Genomic DNA, 22,658 nt, shown 5'->3' with positions numbered 1-22,658 from the left:
AAAATTAAATTCCTTTACATCTTTTATTCTCCAAAAATTTATCAACACCAAAAATAAACAAGCCAAGATAATTGGTTTAACAACTCTTTATTTAGAAAATACACCAATTTCAATTAACATTAACTAAAAATGAGATAAATCATCCTTAAATAGTCATAATAATAACTCTATCTCTAACTCATGCAAAAATAGTACTATATAAACAATTCTAACCTACCCATTTTCAGGTAGCATGCACAGAGCCTTCTGGGGCTTGTAGATATCAATAAAAGGACCATAAGCCCCCACAGCTCTACGCCTCTACGTACCAAAAAAAATAAAAAAGTAGAATAAAAATGGGTAAAAGCCCTATTGTTATTATTATCTCCGCTGTATGTGTGGTGGCGTGTGTGGCGGCCGTCACAGTCGGGGTGTCAAAATTTGGGCACCATGGCGAGGCGTCCGATAACAATGGTGGTGGTGAGCACAAGTTAAATTCAGGAACAAAGGCAATTCAAAGTATTTGTCGCCCCACACGTTACAAAGAAGCATGTGAAAGTACATTAAGAAATTCAGCAGGAAATACAAGTGATCCAAAAGAGTTGGTAAAAACAGCCTTTAGGGTAGCTAAAGATGAAATAACAAAAGCTCTAGAAAGATCTAGAACGATTAAAGCTGCAAAAGATGATCCTAGAGCAGCTGAAGGATTAGAGATATGTAAAGAAGTTGTTGGGTATGCTATAAATGATTTGGAAAGAACAGTTGATTCTGTGGGTGCATTTGATATAAGTCATTTTGATGATTTTCTTGAAGATTTAAGGGTTTGGATTGGTGGGGCCATCACATATCAAGAAGTATGTTTTGAAGCATTTGAGAATAGTACTAGTGATGCAGGAACAAAAATGAGAAGTTTTTTTAATGTGTCTAGGGAACTAAGTAGTAATGCTTTGAATATTATAACTGAGGCTAAATCTATGCTGAGTTATTTGGATATTCCTGGGTTTGATTTGGGTTCTATGGGTGGTGGTGGTGGTGGTGATACTGTGGTGCATCGTCGGCTTTTGGCAGCAGCGAGTAAGGGGATGTGGGTGGCTGGTGAGATGCCTGCATGGGTTAGTGATCCTAAGAGGAAAATGATGGAGACTCCTGTTGGGCAACTTAAGGCTGATGCTGTTGTTGCACAAGATGGGTCTGGTCAGTATAAGACAATTGGTGAAGCTATAAAACTTGTGCCAAATGGGAACCCTACACCATTTATTATTTATGTTAAGGCTGGTACTTATAAGGAGTATATTACTATTGAGAAGAAACAAATTAATGTTATTTTGGTTGGTGATGGTGCTACTAAGACTATTATTACTGGTAATAAGAACTTTGCTGCTGGGGTTAATACTTTTAGGACCTCTACTGTTGGTGAGTAAAACATTTAGCTTCTTAATGACTTTTACGATTTTCCATTACCACAATGTCATTAACTGACTCGGGTTTAATATACGAAATCTTGAGGGGTGTTTGACTATTGGTTTTTGGTTGTTAGTTGTTGGTTGTCGGCTGATGGTTTTTTTAGTTAGCTTGTTTAACCGGCTAAAAATGTTTGATGATTTATTGGCTTTTAAGCTAGCTGAAAAAGTCGGTTGCTTATGGAGATATTTGGTAAATTCAAGTGTTATTGGCTGTTTATTAGAGAAAAAGTAGATCAATAAGCCAAAAGTCAACCAAAAAAGCTAATTGAAGTAGCTTTTTATTTGTGGCTTAAACTAGCTTTTCAGTTGGCTTGAAGCCATTTGCCATACTTTTTGGGCTGTTAACCAACCAACAATCCAAAACCAAAAGACAAAAAAAAAGCTAAGTAATAATCCATTTACCAAACACCTCCTAAATCTGATAAAAAACATGATTTGCAAGCTAAGATCATTAACTGAGCCGTTACATATACCCAAATTGTAATTCTTAATAAAGGATTACCTATAATCTCGTACAAATAAGAAGTGCACATAATTTAATGATTTATTTTCATGAACTACAGGTGTTTTAGGAGACGGGTTCATGGCAAGGGACATAGGATTCGAGAACACAGCAGGAGCAGAAGGTCACCAAGCAGTAGCCATAAGAGTAGTCAGTGATTTAGCCATCTTATACAAATGTGCATTCACAGGATACCAAGACACCTTATACGCTGTCCGAGGCCGTCAATTCTACAGAGACTGCACAGTCTCCGGCACAATCGACTTCATCTTCGGTGATGCACAAGCTGTATTCCAAAACTGTAAACTCCTCGTACGTAAACCAGGACCAAACCAACAGTGTATGGTAACTGCACAAGGCAGAACAGAGGAAAAAGGGCCAGGAGGATTTGTATTCCAAGGGTGTACTATAACTGGTGAGCCCGACTATATGCCTGTAAAGGCTCAGTACCCAGCTTATTTGGGACGCCCATGGAAGGAATATTCTAGAACAATCTTCATGAACTCGAACATCGATGATACGATTATGCCTGCAGGGTGGACTGAATGGAGAGGTAACTTTGCTCTTGATACTTTGTTTTATGCAGAGTACCAAAACAAAGGTACTGGATCCGATACTTCTAAACGGGTTAAATGGGCGGGTATTAAGACTTTAACACCTCAACAAGCTGAAGAGTTTACTCCAGCTAAGTTGTTTGTTACCGCTGATAAATGGATTCCTCCGTCTGGTGTTCCATATGCTTCTGGAATATTTTCTGGAACTGCTTAAATTTTAGGATGAAGAGTGTGTGGTAAATTACTTACATGAAGTATATAATTCTATTTATTTTAGAAGAGTGGTGAATATTTGTAAATTATACACAATATAAGAAATTTTTTAAATTTTCATGAATACTAAATCATACAACTTCGTACATATATACATATGTTTGCTATGTTTAGTATTCTGTTTTGAATATTTGGAATATAAGTTAGGACTTCAAAAATTAATGCACAATGCACTAATTTAATTTTTGATATTTTTAATTGTGTATAATTAAAAATTATAGAAAGTTGATAAGAGTATTAATTAAATTTATATTGAGACGAATCAAATACAATTTCACTTGACTATGTTTTAACTTATAAATTTAAGAGTAAAATACAAATTAAAAGTGACTAGTGAATTGTGCAAAATTTAAAATGGAACATTTAAAGTGAATAAAAAGAAATATTGATGATCAATTGAAAATACTACTGGAAAGAAACACTCTAATTTCAAAATACGTCAGTTTGGAGTGAAACTAGTTATAATTTCTTTGGGGAAAAAGAGTAATGTATAGTGTTGGTGGAGCAGAATTGGTCCACGTGTCCAGGTAATAATCTTCCCAAGCAAGTTCCTTAATATTAAAGTAAGTTGAGGATGGTAGAATGTGACTAAAGATGTTTGAATGTTGCTACAAAATGAATGAAGGTTATTACCACAAGATCTAGCATTCGAAAAACGCATTAATATTTAAGTCAAATGGAGATGTAATATAATAACAATTTGAATATGAACCTTATAATTACTTTGAATCACTTGGAATCATTTTGAATGACTTTTCATTAATTACCTCAAGTGGATTTTTAGGATGTTTATAGTAGTCAACTTTATATTGATATTTCAAACAAACAAGATACTTGTTTTGACAATGAATTAAAAAAAATGATGAAATAGACTAATATAAGAGTAATTAATGGAAACACAAATTTTTGTGAGAGATAGTTTCTTTAAGAGAACATCTCTAATTGGACCGGTCCATTATATATTTTACAAAATTTTGTAAGTAGACATTAAAAATGATACAAGTAGACATTTAAGATATTAAAAGTAGGCAATAAGGATATGGTAAGTAGGGATGCAGGCGGGGCGGGTCTAATAGGAGACCCGCCCCATTCCCGTCCCATCGGGGCGGCGATGGGTCCCGGTTTGATGGGTCATGGGGCGGGTACAGGTATAAAATTCATACCCACCGCGGGGATGGGGATGGGTTTTAGGTGATACCCGCGGGGATGGGGATGGGGATGGGAATGCGAAATGGAATTAGATAGTGATGAGATTATTCTGGATTGATTTACTTTGGATGATTTTGAGTTGATGTTGAAATACTTTTGACTTAGACATGTATTTTTCTTTGAGACTTTGATTATATGTTTGTTTGAGATTTTGGATATATAATTGTTTGAGACTTTGGATGGGTGGTGGGGCGGGGATGGTTTTAGGTACAAACCCATCGGAGCAGGAACGGGGAAAAAAATTATACCCGCCGCGGGGATGAGGACGGAGATGGGTATTGCATTAATAGATGGGGATGGGGATGGGGATGGGAATTCCAATACCCGCCTCGTTTGCATCCCTAACGGTAAGTAAACATTAAAGATTATGTAAGTAGGCATTAAGAATAAGGTAAATAGGTATTAATCTTTAATGGTTTGGGCTTTAGATATATCTCTCAAAGAGACAATCTCTCAAGAAACTAGCTGTAATGGAAATTGGGTTCGACTATTTCATGGTCTATATATGACTTAATATGGAACCCAACCAATATTGGGTCCTAGGTCCAAAGCAATTTTAACATTTTGTTTAGATAACAATCTAAGAGGGAAATGAAAGAAAGAGAAGAAGGAAAGGAAAAGGAAAAGGAAGGATAAAGAAAAAAAAGAAAAGATTCTCTTGTTTGCTCAAGAGAAAAGGAAAACGAAAAAAAAAAACTCATTTTTCTTCCAAAATTTAGTATTACAACTCTTTGTTTCTTTTCAAATCATTCATTTTTCTTCCATGTATTAGCGAAGACCATTCCCAACTCTCTATTTCTTTTCTAAAGTTGGTACTGGGCCATTTTCATACTCTAAGAAAGGTTAGAAGTTGACTCGGCCAAGTGTGCTGGATGACATACTCCTAGTGTTGGATGATTTAAGCTCAATTTCGACACTTATGTTGGCAATGACTGTAGAAGAGGTTTAGGGTTGTTTGCAGGAATGACCAAGGTAAGTTGGTGGCAGATGTGCCTATTCTAGCAAGCTGGGGGGCCGAGCTGCATGAAGCCGCAACAGCTTGTTTCGTTCTGAAATTGAATACAGTTTTGATTTTTTGTTGTAATTTTGTCCGTAGAAAGGATAATATCGTAGATCATAAAAGGGCTAAATGGGACACGAAAAATGCCCAAGAGATAATTTGTATGAAACCTTTTTCTCATGTTTTCTAGCCACAGCGGATTTTGATGCTATTTAATGTATAGGTTCATTTAAAAAAAAAAAACACACTCAATTTTGTACTTGGGCAAATTTGTTGGAAGAGAGAGAGTATTATTAACTCATTCTCATTCCCAACATAATTAATAAAATTAATTTTTTGACTTGTTTCGTTCTTTTTTTTTGTTGTCCTATCAAATTTAGTTTATTTTTAATTTAAATCATGACATATACTATTTCTTTTATTTTATCCACACATTTAAATTATCTTTTTATGTCATTCACACACTTTTCATTACACATTTAATGTTGTCTCTTTTTCTTGGTTTCCACCAAATGATTATAGGGTAAATTTGATGGGACAAAAGCCTTACTTAAACATTTATAACATCACTAATCAATATAATCATTATTAGAAAATATTAGTTTCAATATTCATATTTAGTTAAATTTTCATTACTATATGATACTTTTGCACTTAAATTTTGCATTTTCAGCAAGATTTTATTATACAACTTTTATAAACAAGATTATTTACATCTTCAAATATGAATAGTACTTTGTACATATATTCTACACAAAAAGGTTATTTACATACCCAAAAATTATTTATACTAGTCATGAGTTTTTTATAATTTTTACAGAAATTTGCAACATAAAATAATCAAAGTGTTTAATTATTATATTTATTGAGCTTAGTATCATACAATTAATTAAAAAGATTTCTTTACAAAAATTTAACAACATTTATTAAACTAAGATAAAGTTGATTTTATTCTATTACATGACATGAATTACTATATTTCTACTAGAAAAGTTAAAAACACTCAAAAATACTCTACTCAATTTCTCTTCACGAATAATTCAAAGAAAAGGTAGTATACTTTAAAGGGAAAGGAAAAGAATATGTCTATATATCCTCAAATTAATATAATATAATTATATTTAAAAAAAAAATAATAATAATAATAATAATAGTAATATTATTATTATTATTATTATTATTATTATTATTATTATTATTATTATTATTATTATTATTATTTATAATATTTTTAACGTGAAAATTTAAATTTGATAATAATAACATTTTTTAAAAATCATAATACCTAATAATTCCGTGCATTGCACGAGATTCTATACTAGTTTTTTTATAAATTAAAATAAAATATAATAATTTTATATGCTTAATCTTCCAGCCTAGAGCCTTGAATAACAAAAAAAAAAAAAAAAAAAAAAAAAAAAAAAAAAAAACAATCAATATATTTAAAACTCTAAAATTAGAGAAACACCATGACAAACATTTATAACCCTTTATCAATTTCACCGCTTTCTTCTCCTCACCTTAAATTAAGACAACAATGAGTTTGTGTATGCAAGAAATACAGCAAGAAAACAAAAAATCATAACTAATGATCATAATTAATCATCTATTTCATTGAATACCATATGAAATTAAGAAACTCATACTAAATTCTCAAAAAAAATGTCGGGTGATTTCAATGCGAAACAAAAAAAGAAACAGAAGATAGCAGTTATAGGGCTATCTGCATTGATGATGGTAGCAATGGTTGTTGCAGTAACAGTAGGGATAAAAGGAACAGGGCATGGAATTATTATTGATGATGATGATGATGATGGTTTAGCAACTTCTACAAAGGCTATAAGATCAGTATGTCATATTGTTGAGTATAGACATGCCTGTGAAAGAACTCTTGCTCATCTTCATACATCTGATCCTAAGATGCTTGCAACAACCACATTCAATGCAGCTTTGAAAAATCTTCAAGGGGCATTGGCCAATTCTAGTTCCATTACTGCCCCCAAGGTATATAGATAGTATTAAAATATGTATTTTTTAGGTATTGGTGATAGAGTAGGGCAGAGGCAAGGAGAGGGCTAGAGAAAAGGCAACGAGAATTGAACTTAGATTTCCACAATGGGATAAGCAATATATGTTCCAACTGAGACTCGATTCTTGATAGTATATAAATATATTGTATGAACAGTCTGGCAAACAATTGAAGCATGAAACCTAAATTTATGCAAATAAATTCAATTTTTTTATATAGGGTAAAGTCGAAAAATCCCCTACTAAGGGAGGGGAGGGGGAATTTAATCTTCATGTCACATAGGTGAAAGAAAAAAATTGACAATTAATGAATCTATTAAATCTTGAAGCGGAGTTTTTAGTGGTTGGAGCTATGTGTTATGTGTTGGTGAAGGTCAGCCATAACCCACCTCTTTAAAAATCAGCCAAAATGTAATATATATTACATTTAAGATACAATATCCGCTGCTCTCACTACAATCATAACAAAATACTAAAATATCCAAAAATACTACCCTCTATCATCTAATGTGATGTTGATTTGAAATTTCACCCCTTCATTTAAAATTTTGACTTATGTTTCTGGATATCTCTATTATGGATGTTTTTAGGGGAAATTCATTTATACATGTATATTTTCCTATTAATTTTTGTGTTTTCCATTTCACAAGTTTTAGTACTACAACAACCACATTTCATCCTCAATGAAATTAAAAAGTTTCCACTTGAAATCCTACCTAAATAGAGTTTGGATGGTTGGATATATGTTATTTGATAAAGAAAATCTTATGAAAGAAGAATTTTATATTCTCAATGCCATAAAACATTAAAACTTAGCACTACAAGATATTTTATCAATATAAGATGCTTAAATCATCAATAAAAATTGAGAATATGTCATTTTTCTATCTAATAGGAGGATCGTAGGACTACAGGAGCAATAGAAACATGTAAACAGGTGATGGAGTATGCAGTTGGAGACCTGAAAAGATCCATCGACCATATGAGCCATTTCGATATGCACAAAAAGGATGAGTATATTGAGAACATGAGGATCTGGCTTAGTGGAGCTATTACCTTACAGGAGACATGCATTGATGCCTTCGAAAATACAACTGGAGATGCGGGTGAAAAGATGAAGAACTTGTTAGTGTCTTCAAGAGAGCTTACAAGTAATAGCTTAGATATTGTTGCAGAGCTCCCAAGTATTGTAAAGTCTTTGAACTCATCTGATTCCCACCATCACGAGCGGAAGCTTTCTCAAAAACAAGGTATGTTTCCAAAGGTAATTTTTTATTAAAAAAAAGGATGCAGGGAAGGGATGTGTAAAGTTATTATGAAAAATTGTGGATTTAAGGGGAAAACAAGAAAGAAACCTAAGGGTTTCATCTTTCACAAATTCTTGTAAGAGACCATCTCTAATTAGGCTGGCCCAAAAAGAAAAATATAGAGTAAGTTTTTCGATAGGCATTAAGAACATTATAAGTATGCATTTTAGAATATTGTAAGTACTTAAATACTTATTTGGTGAACATTAAGTATAAGCATTAAAAATATTATAAGTAGGCATTAAGGATATGGAAAATAGCTAGTATGTTAAGTTTCTCGGTAGGCATTACGAATATAGTAAGTAAGCATTTTAAGTACTTTTTCGGTGGCATTAAGCATATTGTAAGTAGGCATTAAGGGTAATATAAGTAGGCATTAAGGATACAGTAAATGGACATTAAGGTTTAATGGGTTGGCCTGAGAGATCGTCTCTCAAAGAGACGATCTCTCAGGAGACCGGTTGTTCATCTTTTTTTGTTTGAAAATAGACTAGATGATATTTGTTACAAATTCTTTTTATTTTTCCATTTCCCCATCCACTTTCAGTTCTTTTTTATTATTATCCTTTCTTTGTATCATTTCCATCCAAATTCGGCCATATTAACTTGTAAAATAGGTAGTAATTTGATGTTTAGTGTTACAGAGGAGAAAGATCAAGGTGACGAGGAGCTTCCAATATGGATGGAATTTAAACAGCGAAGGCTCCTACGCGATCCTGGATCAAAAGTCAAGGCGGATATAGTGGTATCCAAAGATGGAAGTAGCAAGTTCAAAACCATAATGGAAGCCTTAAAGGAAGCACCAGTTAGAGATCCAAGTAAGGAATTTGCTGGCGTAAATAAGATGTTTGTAATATATATAAAGGAAGGCATCTATGAAGAACAAGTTCGAGTGGATGAAACAAAGTCACATATCATGTTCATTGGTGATGGACCTACTAAGACTAAGATCACAGGAAACAACAGCTTTGCTGATGGTTTTGTTCTCTATAAAACTGCCACTGTTTGTAAGATTTCTACCCATAATCACCTTTTGTGCTGTTTTCACATACCAAAATAAACACTTTTGCATCGGTTAAAAGAGGCATATTGCGTTGGTTATAAGTGAAGACAAGCTTCTCGAAGCAAAAAATTGCATCAGTTGCAAAAAAAAGCGCAAAAGGAAGAGGCTTATTATATCGGTTGCAAAAGCAACTCAAGCAAAATGATGACCTACTTTTGGTGCGCTGAAAACGGGGTATTTTGCGTCAATTGTAAAAAACGACACAAAACGAAGAGGCTTATTGCGTCGGTTGTGAAGCAACCGAAGCAAAATGCCCGTGCATTGGAAAAGGGGTCTTTTGCGCTGGTTGTAGAGCAAACCAAGCACAATACTTTAAGTTTGGCGCTCTTGAAAAGGACCCTTTTGCGTCGGTTGTTTAGGAACTCTTTTACCATTTTACTTTGTCTCAATAACTTTACATAACATTTTTTTATTTAGATATAGACCTATCACTTTCTCGACTACAAGCTTAATTTCTTTTTTTATCTCATCCATATGGACATTATATTTCTTTCATTCACTTCTTTTATTCACTTACTTTTGTTAGCTCTCAAAAAACAAAAACTAAGAAAGAAAACTCAATGTACATTGTAACAAACTCATTTCAACAGGATGACTACATCTTTACACAAAACAGGTGACCTATATGGCCAATCGAAACCGTAAAGCCCAAAATTTGGACTTTCGGGCTATTCAACTCCAAAATTATAGGTTTGATAGATTTTGCCATGTGTATAACTAAAGGTTTTTGATATGAATGCAGCAATATTGGGGAGAAATTTCATAGCCAAGGACATAGGATTTGAAAACTCAGCGGGTCCAGAAAAACACCAAGCAGTATCCCTCTTAGTACAATCAGACATGTCAATATTCTACAATTGTCGTATAGATGGTTACCAAGACACATTATATGCACACAGTTATCGCCAATTCTATCGACACTCAACCATTTCAGGCTCTATAAACTTAATCCTTGGTAATGCAGCAGCAGTATTTCAAAACTGCAAATTTGTAATTCGAAAGCCTTTGGACGATCAAGAATGTGTTCTAACATCCCAAGGTCGACTACACATGAAAGAACCTACTGGTTTTATCCTACAAAACTCTACAATCACTGCTGATCCATTGTATTACCCATTACGCCACAAGAATAAAGCTTATTTAGGGCAGCCGTGGAAGAAATTCTCGAGAACGATCGTGATGCAGTCTTATATAAGTGATTCTATAGATTCAAAAGGGTGGAAACCATGGATGGGAACATTTGGAGAAAGTACATGTTTTTTAAGCGAGTATGAAAACAGAGGTCCTGGTGCAAAATTGGAAGGTAGAGTTAAGTGGCAAGGAATTAAGAATATTGATCCTCGTGAAATCAATGGTTTCACTCCAAGGAAATTTTATGGTGGAGATCGATGGATTGCTCCTACTCAAGTACCATATTTGGCAGGGCTAATGCCTACGTAGAGTTTGATAAGATTAATATATTTGGTTATTTAGAAGTATTTATTCATGTATATTAAAATGAATGTAAATAACATTTGTGAATTATTTCTTCTAATTAACCAAGTTTTAAAACCCAAATGTTACTTTTACTTTTCTCCTTCAATTTCCTTATGTTAATCATTTGATCATTATTTTTAAAATGATTATTGCCAATTTAGTTAAAATCAATATTGAATATCATCTCTACTTTGTATATATAAGAATACATTCGATAATCGATCAATTCAATGGACCTAAACAACCTAGAAATTGAGACAATAAATTTAAAAAATTCATTACAAAAAAAAACTCTAAAACCAAAATTCACTTGAACAACCTTAAAAATACCTCAATTTGCTCCAAATATATAGTAATTTTGTTGAATAACCTGCTATAAATGCAACGTACCCGTTAAAATAAGCAATTAAGAACAATTAATAATTAATATCATAATTTTAAATTCCAAATATGAAAAGAAAAAAGGAAACCAAAAATTACTTCAACTGCAAAATTGAAGAAAAATCACAAATTGACGAGCAATCCTTGTTCAATAAGGGTATCTTGTGATCCGAAAGTACGTGATGGAAATTCGAATTTGGCAAAAAAGCTGGAAAATGTCGAAGAAAAGAGAGAAATGATCTGGACTGATCTTTTTAACCGACCCAGGGTTCAAATCACGGCCGAAACGGGATTGATATCGTTATTAAGCTCCTTTCCATTTAGATTGCTACATGTTATTGTTCTTAGAAATTGTCACTCAATCGGACCACATCAAAACAATAAATTTATATGCTAATAATTTATATTTGAGTTATCTAATCTGAAGAAAATTTAGTGTCCTTTGATCAAATGTAATTACTATATATAAATAGAATAAATTATAGAGATAAAATACATTCGATTATTTTAGGTGGTCATAGTATTTTGCTAGAAACCATCTATAATTTGTATCTAATATGATTAGTTTACTACTATTATAATCAGGTCCGATGAGGTCACATCGGATATATATTTACACCAAGAACATAAGATGCTCATTGGATACTTAAAGTATGAGGAATTATACATAGATTGAATATATGTTTAATTGTGAATTAAAACATGTACTTAATCATCATAAGTGTTACTTGAAATGTGAAGAGTTACTAGTGGTTTAATTGTGTGTTTTAATTAGGAATTAAAACAAACTTATTTCATCATGATCAGTATATGTAAAGGTTACATGTAATGAGTATATGAAGAGGTTATACATTGTGTATAAATAGATGCACTTTGTTCATCTTTTCCATAAGCATTTTCATTTCTAGTATTCTCTACACACTCATCTTCTTCACCTAAAAAATAATGAGAAAAGGTGTTTTTTCTTATTCCGTACTAGCACGCGTGGTGATCCGTTCAATACTTGTGGACCAACATTTGAGGAACGACATTTGACGTTTTATTATCTCTTTTTGGGATAATTCATATTCGATTATATAACGTGGAATTCATGCATCAAAGGTATGATATTCTTTGATATTTGATAATTCATATTATGATATTCATATTATGATATTCATGAGATTTTGTTTAGATGTTAAGAAATAGTTTCATACAATTCCACTTTATGCATCTATTTTCCTAAATATAAGACCTATCTCACGGCGAAACTATCTCATATAAGAATTGAGTTGCTAGACTTGCTACATTTAATTTAAATAATACTCATATTAAATAGTCAAATGTAGCAATTTATATAGAATAGCATAGTAAAATAATGTTGACCAAGACAATAATTTGACTTATGAGATTAAATGAATACTTAAAATAAAGTAATTGTTTAAAACAATGAACCATATAAAATGCTAAATGAATCTTATTTCTCAACTTATTTTAGTTTGAAGCTATTTGCTCTGATAATTTTGAAAAAAAAAAGCTCATTTAATAAAGATATCATAAAAAGGAAATCAACATAACATTCCACATATTTTTTTTCTTGAAAAATACAAATATTATACATTTTGTTAAAATTCATAAAATTTTTTCCATTCAAATTATAACATATTATTATGCTACTGACATTAAAAGAGATTTTTGCGCACCATTCTAATAAAATCTAACCGAAAGGTCATAAATTCGAATTTTTAAATTAATTTTCTTTAGAAATATAGAGTAAGATTACCCAAATCACACTTTTGTAACGAGACCTTTACTAAAACCCTTACATTGTTGAAACAGTTTGTGCACGGAATTGTGACTCTACCATACTACATATTGTATTGACATCGAGTGTCCGATATTGTTTCCACAAATAAGAACCAAGTGTACCATGCTCCAACCCCACAACTTAGAAACCCAAAACAATATCCCTACACCCTCCATGTCATTCCAAATACTACATCATTTCTCTAAGATATTGCAATAATATGTAATCAAATAACACAGTTACAAATAGTTTTTTTTAGAGATTATCTCTAGTTGGACCGTCTCTATATATTTTTTAAAATATTATAAGTAGGCATTAAGAATGATGTAAGTAGACATTTAGGATATTGAAAGTATGCATTAAAGATACGGTAAGTAGGCATTTAGAATAATGTAAATACGCATTAAGAATATAGTAAGTAGACATTAATCTTTAATGGGTTAGACTTAAGATAAAGTAATAAAACCCATTAAATTGTGCATATATATAATTAAAAGTCAGAGAAAAAAAATGTATAGATAAGAATTAAATAAAATAATGGATATACTAACTAAACAAAAATGCTACAAAGTCAAAGAAATGGACAAAAAAGAAAATCGTGACAATCTATTACTCCATCTATGTCTTTTAATTTGCATTACTATTCATTAAAATTTATCTTCATTTGGCATCTTTTCCCATTTTCACAATGTTTTTTTTTAATTCATTTCACAAATTTATTATATCTCCAACTCAATTTTCATTTTCACTAAATTTCATTCAATACTTTTTTGGGCGCAATTTGAGAGGGACATACAAACTACTCCCTTCGTCCATTGAATTTGTAGCATATCTATTTTTGGTATGTCCCACTTAATATGCATTATTTTTATTTTTGGACAATGTGCCATCACTTTCTTTTAATCTCATCTATATATTTAGCTCTTTTTAATTGCATCCACACAATTCATTATATCTCTTCATTTATTATCAATTTTTTAAAAATTATCTTTTTTTTTTCTAATTTAATGGGACAGATGAGTATTAACGAGTACAAATGATCCCACTACCCTTATCCTAAATCTATACAACTTTACCTTATTGGACACAATTTTTCCAACTCAGCTTTCTATTTTAACATCCCTTCTTTGCTCAAAAACCCTTCTATAATCTATACTTCTTCCTTCCATAGATCAACCCACTACATCAATTCATGGCTACAACATCAACAACAACCTTCCAATCATCCCTATGCTCACCACAATCTTCCATTAAATGTTTAGCAACCAAACACATAATTTCTGAACCATTCTTACTTAAATTTGGGTGTACAAGAAAATCATACTCACCCTTAAATTTGCAGCATTTTAACTTTACAAATGAATCAATTTCTTCCATTTTGTATATTTCCCATAAGTGGCGAGCACCCAAAGTGACGGCAACCGTGGCCGAGGAGGAAGCCTTAGAGACGGCGGAAGCCGCGGAGGAGATGGAAGTTTCCGGTGAAAGTCAAGATAATGGAGGTGATCAAAGTGAAGCTAGTACAAAACTTTATTTTGGGAATTTGCCTTATCTTTGTGATAGTGCACAACTTGCTGGTATAGTGCAACAGTATGGCACCCCTGAGTTAGTTGAGGTACTTTAATTTTAAATTAAATTTTTATTTTAATTTATTTTTTGGATACAATAATGTCAAAGCAGTAAATTAAAATTTTGGGTTAAGCTAAATGATTGAGTTTAATGTCGATGAACCAACTCAACCAAAAGCTTAAGCTGATGGTTGAGGTCTAGGATATGTTATATATTCTAACACGCGCCTTCACATGAGTGCCAACTGGACTAAAAGTGTTGATGCACACATGCGTTGAATATTCAACTCTAAATGAGGGATGATTGAGATTCGAAGCCATGACCTTTTCTCAATCTGACTTTGATACCATGTCAAGAAACCAACCCAACCAAAAACTTAAACCGATGGTTGAGGCCCAAACATATGTTATATACTCTAACATTTAAACATATTTACAGGTTCTCTACAACAGAGTAACGGGAAAAAGCAGAGGATTTGCATTTGTGACAATGAGTAGTGTTGAAGATTGTGATGCTGTCATTGAGAATTTGGATGGAAGTGTAAGAATAATCAAAAACTAATACTTCAATTAGCCTAATATGCTCAATTAACTGTTGATTGGTCAGACCACCTAAAAGTATAACACGATTTATCAGCTGTTAAGCCAACTGTTTAAACAATGGAATACTAATTACATAAGATATTTGGTTTGATGATTTGTTGATAGGAATATGGAGGGAGATTTTTGAGAGTGAATTATGCAGATAAACCAAAGAAAAGAGAGCCCTTATACCCTGAAACGGAGCACAAGCTATTTGTAGGAAACTTATCATGGTCAGTAACATCGGACAGCTTGTACAAAGCTTTCCAAGAATATGGGAATGTGGTCGGAGCTCGTGTTTTATATGATGGTGAAACTGGAAATTCTCGAGGCTATGGTTTTGTTTCTTATGCTACAAGATCAGAAATGGAGAATGCCCTTACTTCCCTTAATGGAATGGTACTTATTTCTTCCTATGCTTCTAAATTAGGAAAACTTACCGCTACCTTTTACTAATTTTTCTACAATAATATGAACTTTCAATTAACCCTGAATGATACGATGTTTGATCTTATTTTTCCACCAGCATTCCTTTTAACCTGTAAACCTGTTAAGACAATGACTTTTTTATTTTATTTTTTTTAAAGATATTAACTAATAAACTCCTTTATTTCTTCAATCACATTTACACTCACTCGCTCTCCTTTATGGCATCGATTTCTTCTGCTTATCATTGTGAATTATGGTTAGTTTATTCATCTTAATTGCATTATTTTTTTCCAAATTCGTTTGCAAAGAAAAATTAGGGTTTTAAAATTGAAAATTTATTGCATTTTTTGATTTACTTGTTCAATTTAAAGGTGAATTCTTTTTTCACCAAAAAATGGTTTTAAATTTTTTTTGCTTGTTTTTCTACTAATCTCAGTGATTCAATTAAATCAAAGTTTTGGTATTATGGATATTCAAAAATAGAGTTGTGGAGTTGAGTAACTTTGTGGCATGTGTACAAATGAAAAAGTAAAAAACCATAGAAAATTTTACTGGAAAATGAAAGAGAGAAAGATAGTTGCTTGATTATTGAAGAATCTAAAGGTAGAGGATGACTTTGGAAATGCAAAAGTCATATTTTACATTTTCTTCCGGTTATAAACCGGTAAGGGATGCAAGTGGAAAATTACTCAGGGTGAATTGAAAGTTCGTATTATTATAAGAAAATAAGTAAAATGTCGTATTATTACCCTTTTAATGCCCTCTTGATTATAATATTTATACTTGATGGACAACTTCTCTTATTAACAATTGGTTTCGGGATGGACATGCCTCAATTTGCGTTTTTGTGAAACGGAACGATATTATATTACATGTGCCTTATATGAACTGCACGCTGACAGCATAATACGAAAAATTTAATCTGCTACTTTATAACATATTTGAGGAGGAATATAGAAATTAGTAATAATTTGTGTTGTGGCATGTGACACGTCACGGCCTACGTGTTTGTGCGAATAACTGACCATTATTTGAGCCAACACGACATGACGGTCCCTTTACGAATTCTAAGTCATATAAATATTTCCTTCTACGTTATTTTATCCATAATCAGTGAATAATGTGTATTAAGCTCCTTACAATCTTTATAAATTAGTTCTATTTGTGAGTGTTAATTCTTATAAGTTATACATAAAATAGCATTTCATAAAATCTCAATGTTATTTGGTAACTCTCATATAGTGAAACACAATTTACTTGTTAGTTCGCTTTTTAAATTCGTGATTGTTTAAAATGGTTCAAAAATAGCCTAACAACTAGAATTCGCTTTTTTCAATTCAGGTTTAATAAATCCTGTAACACTGCTTCCATTTAGATTGGAGTTTGTGATAGTTTGATGTACGCAGTACGTAATATTACTCTAATTGATGACAAAACAAAGGAATTATTTCCGATAATAATGCGAGATTTACTTATGTTATTGCACATTTTTTAACGCAGGAATTAGAAGGACGAGCACTGCGAATAAGCTTGGCGGAGGGGAAGAAATCGTAAGCGCCTTCAACATTTGACGTTCATCAATTTAGGAATTTTCGCATGTTATGCAATCTTAATTTGGTTGCGCATGGGTTGTTATTGTAAAAGTCTTCAATTTAACATGTTTATGGTTAACATACATGACTATAATTTTATCACTTGAAAGAATGATACGTTTTTATGATTCGCATTAATAAAAAAATTATCCGTTTTGAGCCGACCTTGCACGAGTTAATTTTTGACACCTTATTAAAATTTAAAAGGTCGTATACTAATTTGAGCTGGATCACTTATATGTTTGTCAATATTTCCTTTTTTTCGATGTAGAACTTGGGATGTACAATCAACAACCCAATCATGAACACATTAGTAGCTTCTCTTCTCGTCCCATAGAACTTGTTACATACTTCTTCCGTTCTATAACTTGCATTTATTATTTTTTGATGTTTCACGATAATTGTACTATTTCCATCTTTGGCAAAAAAAACAACTTAATAATTCTTTATTCATACTTTATTCTCACCCATTATATTATTAATTTTTCACCTACCATCCAAAAGAGTATAAAATAGACAAAAATGCATTGAAAATGACTTTTCTTAATTTATATTTAATCATCCAAAAACGCAACTAATTTAGTTGAGAGAAAATATTTCACTTTAGTTAATCATATGAAATTTATTTGCTATAGTTTTAGTTTAGCCTATGATGCAAATTTATAAATATCTATTTTAATTCTCATTTGCACTATAATTTAATTTATATTTTTATTCACTCCACACATTTAAATATTTAATTTATTCTACTTTTAACAAAACAAAAATATGACAATTTTACGTAATTTTCATAGGCAACTAGCAGGGGCGGACCCAATTGATTGACAAGGGGGTACGGTTGTACCCCCAGTTTGAAAAATTAAAAAGAGGAACAAAAAAAAATAATTAAAACAAAAAACACGGGAAAGAGAACAGAAAAGAAAGAAAGAGAAAATTAGAAAACCAAAACAAACCCTTTCGATTTTCGAATCCCCTTTCTCTCAGACTCTCAATCTCGATCTCCTTCGACTCCTTGGACGGTTGGACCCGTCGGCGACCACCGGACCACGCCTCGAGGCTCGAGCAGTAAGCCAGTAAAGCCCTCGACGGCTCGACGTACCTCCGCGGCTCAACACAGCCAACTCGCAAGTCGCAAACGACGCGAAGACTGCTCCCTCGCCGGCTCGCCGCCCTGCTGTCAACCCACGTCGTACCTCCGACGCTCCCCGCTCCCTGCCTCCCCAGTGCCACCGCCGTCACACCGTATGTTTATGAACCCTAATTATAATTTCTTCATTTATGAACCCTAATTCCCTAAATCCCTAATTATAATTTGTTGATTTACTGATTTGTTTCATTGTTTGTTGGTTAAATTTAGATACTTAATTTGATTATTACTTGATTACTTGAATATATAGTTGATTAGTTGAATACTTGATTTGATGTTGTTGGTCCATGTTGAGCTTCTTATTTGTTTGTTAAATGTTAATTAGTTAATTTAATTGAATTGTGATTTCTGACTTGCAAGTTTAGTTGTTACTTGTTATTTATTAGTTTGAAATAAATTAGTAATTGAATTATTGCTAGATTATTGTTGGACACTTAGAATTGACAATTGATTCATTATGTATTTAATTTAATTAGGAAATGTCAAGTAGTTCAAGTTCAAAGAAGTCAAAAGCCGAGGATAAACAACCCAATCTTCGTGAATTCTTGTTTAAAAGAATGAAATCCCAAGGATCATTTAACGAAACCATTGACTCTCCTCCTTCTCCTTTAAGTTCCCCTCCAACTCAAGATGTTAATATGGAAGTAGGTGGTTCAAGTGCTTGTGATGAACCATTGGATGATGATTGGGTGTATGATGTTGAACTTCTTCCTCATGACCCGGGATTGAGAAAAAACATAATGGATTATCCCCCATATGAAAGAAATCCGATTAGGAGAGCTTATATTCTTAAAAAACCTTGCCAACCAAAAACACATATTTTCCCTAAAAAACAAGTAGGTGGTTTACGTCGTTTTAGTGTCAATTGGTTCAAAAAATGGGATTGGCTTGAATATAGTGTTGAAAAAGATGCCGCATTTTGCTTTGCTTGTTATTTGTTCAAGAGGGATGTTGAAATTTACAATGGGGGTGATGCATTTGTTAATGGAGGGTTTAAATGGTGGAATAAACCGGATAGGTTTCAAAAGCATGTTGGTGGAATTAAAAGTTCTCATAATGTTGCTTATGATAAATATGTGAATCTAGAGATGCAAAAAAGACATCAATTGAAGTTGTGTTTGATAATGCGAGTCAAGCTCAAATGGATTCATATCATATTCGTTTGAATGCATCCTTAACTTGTTTGAGATTTCTTTTGGGCCAAGGTTTGGCATTCCGGGGACATGATGAAAGTGAGGAGTCAAATAGTAGGGGTAACTTTCTTGAGCTTTTGAAGTGGTTAGGGGAGAAGGTTGACGAAGTCAAACAACATACTTTCCAAAATGGACTCAAAAATTGTCAATTGACATCTCCCAAAATTCAAAAAGACATTATCAATTGTTATGCAAAGGAGACTACCAAGCGCATAATAGAAAAGGTTGGAGATGGTTACTTTTCTATTTTGACCGATGAATCAAGTGATGTGTCTCAAAAAGAACAACTAGCTCTTGTTTTGCGGTTTGTTAAAAGAGAAAGTGGATCGGTAGTGGAACGCTTTTTAGGCATTGTACATGTGGGTGACACTACCGCTTTATCTCTTAAAGATGCAATTTTGTCCTTGCTTATGGAATATTCTTTAAGTCCATCCATGATAAAAGGTCAAGGGTATGATGGGGCGAGTAACATGAGAGGTGAAATCAATGGCCTTAAGAATTTGATTATGAATGATACTCCAAGAGCCTACTACATTCATTGTTTTGCTCATCAACTACAACTAGCTCTAGTTGCGGTTGCTAAAAAGAATGATAGTTGTGGTTGGCTTTTTGAAGTACTTGCAAACTTGTTGAATGTGGTTGGAGCTTCTTATAAGAGAAGAGACATGATTCGAAAAAAGCAAGCTCAAGTAGTGGCTCAAGCATTGGAAGTGGGGGAAATTGAAAGTGGATCGGGTTTAAATCAAGAACGTGGTTTGAGTAGGCCGGGAGATACACGTTGGGGATCTCATTACAAGTGTCTAATAAATATCACGAACTTGTTTCCTTCAATTATTGAAGTACTTGAGTGGATTGGAAAACATGGCACTTGGGACGATAAGTTCAAAGCTCAAATTGTTTTGGGATTTTTGGAGTCATTCGATTTTGTTTTTGTAGCTCATTTGATGTTGATTATCTTTGGCTACACTAATGATTTATGTATTGCTTTACAAAGAAAGGAACAAGATATTGTTAATGCCATTAGACTTGTTAGTACTACAAAAAATGTGTTGCAAAAGATGAGAGATGAAGGATGGGATAATCTCTTAAAAAAAGTTATTACATTTTGTACTAAACACGAGATTGATGTTTCATCTATGGATGCTCATTATGTGCCTCAAGGAAGAGGAAGACATTTTGTTCAACAAGCTACAAATCTACATCATTTTCTGGTTGGAATCTTTTTGGAAGTAATTGATTTGCATCTTCAAGAGCTTGATAACCGTTTTAATGAGATTAACATGGAGTTACTTACATGCATGGTCTCTCTAAGTCCTCAAGGTAACTTTTCATCTTTTGATAAAGAGAAGATACTTAAACTTGCTTCTTTATATCCCGAGGAGTTTTAATGTAATGATTTAACGGCTCTTGATCTTCAACTCGATGTGTTCTTGGATGCTATGTTAAACGATGAAAGATTTCATGATTTAAAAAATATCAATTCTCTTTCCATGATGCTTGTTGAAACAAAGAGACATGAGACATTTCCTCTTATACATTTGCTAATCAAGTTGATGTTGATTCTTCCTGTTGCTACGGCAAGTGTAGAAAGAGTGTTTTCCGCAATGACATATGTCAAAAGTAAGTTGAGAAATAGCATGGGTGATCAACTTATAAATGATTGTTTGGTTACTTTTATTGAGAAGGAAGTGTTTCTACAAGTTTCCGATGAAATGATTATTGATCGTTTTAAAAGTATGAAGACTCGAAGGATGAATTTGTAATTTTGAAGTGTATTAGTGTAAGACTTTAAGTATTGTAAGACTTTTATTGTTATTTTGGATTGTAAGACTTTAACTATTGATTCTATTATGTGTTGTAATTTTTTTATTTTTTTAAAAAAATTTATTCGATTATCCGAACGACATGACGTTCGTATTTTGTACCCCCAGTTTGAAATTCCTGGGTCGGCCACTGGCAACTAGTACTCTAGTACATATAAACGCCACGAATAAAAAACAAGAGCCACTTTTTGAAACCATCAAAAGCAAAAAAGATTTAGCTACATTGTACTCTTTATATTTGCTAATGTATAATTTATCAAATTTATATATATACGCGATCATTTATGGTGATCTATTTAAAAGATTATCTCACTATTTTACAATATTTCTCTCTTCTAAAAGTTTAGCTTTCAACCTTATTTTATTAACAATGATCTCTTTTAAAAGGTCATCATCCTTTCTCTCTTACTTTTTATCTACCTCACTATACTTTCTCTCCTTTAATTTATCTAACATTTATCTTTATTTTTTCATAATAATATTTTCATGTACAAAGTTAATATAATTTTTTATTTGATTAGAATAGATCTACTTTTTTATTAATTAAAAGAATTTATTCTTTTAAGAAAACTAATTTTTTTAATAAAATATAAATTTGTAGACATCAATAATAATTAAGGAAAATTCGTTAAATTCAAATAAAGATTACCATGCGCATATATAAAATAAATACACAAATTAAAAAAATAAAATTTTAAATGATACATTAATTGCGGTTCCTTCCAAACTTTAGCCAAATGTTTTCAACCAAGTTATCTTTTATGGATAAATGTGTTTGTAGATCTTCAACATCATCCTTATTTGCCAAATATCGGTTGGTATCAACAATTCTATCTGTGTAATACTCAAACTCATCATTTAATCCACTTGTATCTTCCGATTGACCTTGTGGGCGATCTCCCATAAACTCTCTATCATCAGCATAGTGTGTATATATATCTCTTTCATCTTTCACTATCATATTATGCATAATTATATAAGAAGTAATTATATCAGAGAGTCGTTCATCATCCCAAGCAAGTGAGGGCATTCTAATCATTGCAAATCAAGCTTGCAACACCCTAAATGTTCGATCCACATCCTTTCTTGCTGCTTCTTGATGTTGGGCAAATAACCTTGCTTTTGGTATTTGTGGTTCAATAATAGACTGAATAAATGTAGCCCATTTAAGATAAATGCCATCAGTGAGATAGTAGGTCATACCGTATTGATTTCCATTCACCGTGAAATTGACAGGTGGTGCCCTTCCTTCAAACAAATCAACTAAAAGAGGTGATCGGTATAGCACATTGAGATTATTATA

The 22,658-nt window shown here is 32.4% G+C and overlaps 4 protein-coding genes across 4 annotated transcripts; all 4 read left to right on the top strand.

Annotated features, from left to right (window-relative positions):
* Positions 1-225: 225 nt before the first annotated feature.
* Positions 226-2,925, top strand: LOC130825968 (pectinesterase-like). Its single transcript, XM_057691425.1, has 2 exons — positions 226-1,392; positions 2,006-2,925. Exons 1-2 carry the CDS (start codon positions 336-338, stop codon positions 2,710-2,712), a joined length of 1,764 nt encoding a protein of 587 aa, XP_057547408.1. The 5' UTR covers positions 226-335; the 3' UTR covers positions 2,713-2,925.
* A 3,528-nt stretch (positions 2,926-6,453) lies between these two features.
* On the top strand, positions 6,454-10,818 carry LOC130824750 (putative pectinesterase/pectinesterase inhibitor 28). Its single transcript, XM_057689769.1, has 4 exons — positions 6,454-6,984; positions 7,904-8,258; positions 8,960-9,322; positions 10,121-10,818. Exons 1-4 carry the CDS (start codon positions 6,643-6,645, stop codon positions 10,816-10,818), a joined length of 1,758 nt encoding a protein of 585 aa, XP_057545752.1. The 5' UTR covers positions 6,454-6,642.
* A 3,254-nt stretch (positions 10,819-14,072) lies between these two features.
* On the top strand, positions 14,073-17,356 carry LOC130826319 (28 kDa ribonucleoprotein, chloroplastic). Its single transcript, XM_057691940.1, has 4 exons — positions 14,073-14,636; positions 15,029-15,130; positions 15,298-15,570; positions 17,101-17,356. Exons 1-4 carry the CDS (start codon positions 14,214-14,216, stop codon positions 17,152-17,154), a joined length of 852 nt encoding a protein of 283 aa, XP_057547923.1. The 5' UTR covers positions 14,073-14,213; the 3' UTR covers positions 17,155-17,356.
* A 1,462-nt stretch (positions 17,357-18,818) lies between these two features.
* Positions 18,819-20,920, top strand: LOC130824749 (uncharacterized). The gene is made up of 2 exons (XM_057689768.1): positions 18,819-19,357; positions 19,426-20,920. The coding sequence occupies exons 1-2, from the start codon at positions 18,819-18,821 to the stop codon at positions 20,918-20,920; spliced, it is 2,034 nt and encodes a 677-aa protein (XP_057545751.1).
* Positions 20,921-22,658: the final 1,738 nt, after the last annotated feature.

Source organism: Amaranthus tricolor, chromosome 10 (assembly GCF_026212465.1).
Source record: "Amaranthus tricolor cultivar Red isolate AtriRed21 chromosome 10, ASM2621246v1, whole genome shotgun sequence".
NCBI lineage: Eukaryota > Viridiplantae > Streptophyta > Magnoliopsida > Caryophyllales > Amaranthaceae > Amaranthus > Amaranthus tricolor.
Note: the sequence above shows the minus strand (reverse complement) of the source record. Positions and strands in the feature narration are given on the sequence as shown.

Excerpts from the sequence above, each read along its gene's own strand:
- LOC130824749 (XM_057689768.1), top strand. The coding sequence starts at position 18,819 with ATGTCAAGTAGTTCAAGTTCAAAGAAGTCAAAAGCCGAGGATAAACAA. Across the intron at positions 19,358-19,425 it reads TGGTGGAATAAACCGGATAG|AGATGCAAAAAAGACATCAA; the intron begins GTTTCAAAAGCA and ends ATGTGAATCTAG.
- LOC130825968 (XM_057691425.1), top strand. The coding sequence starts at position 336 with ATGGGTAAAAGCCCTATTGTTATTATTATCTCCGCTGTATGTGTGGTG. Across the intron at positions 1,393-2,005 it reads TTTTAGGACCTCTACTGTTG|GTGTTTTAGGAGACGGGTTC; the intron begins GTGAGTAAAACA and ends CATGAACTACAG.
- LOC130826319 (XM_057691940.1), top strand. The coding sequence starts at position 14,214 with ATGGCTACAACATCAACAACAACCTTCCAATCATCCCTATGCTCACCA. Across the intron at positions 14,637-15,028 it reads GCACCCCTGAGTTAGTTGAG|GTTCTCTACAACAGAGTAAC; the intron begins GTACTTTAATTT and ends ACATATTTACAG. Across the intron at positions 15,131-15,297 it reads TTGAGAATTTGGATGGAAGT|GAATATGGAGGGAGATTTTT; the intron begins GTAAGAATAATC and ends ATTTGTTGATAG.
- LOC130824750 (XM_057689769.1), top strand. The coding sequence starts at position 6,643 with ATGTCGGGTGATTTCAATGCGAAACAAAAAAAGAAACAGAAGATAGCA. Across the intron at positions 8,259-8,959 it reads GAAGCTTTCTCAAAAACAAG|AGGAGAAAGATCAAGGTGAC; the intron begins GTATGTTTCCAA and ends TTAGTGTTACAG. Across the intron at positions 9,323-10,120 it reads CTATAAAACTGCCACTGTTT|CAATATTGGGGAGAAATTTC; the intron begins GTAAGATTTCTA and ends ATATGAATGCAG.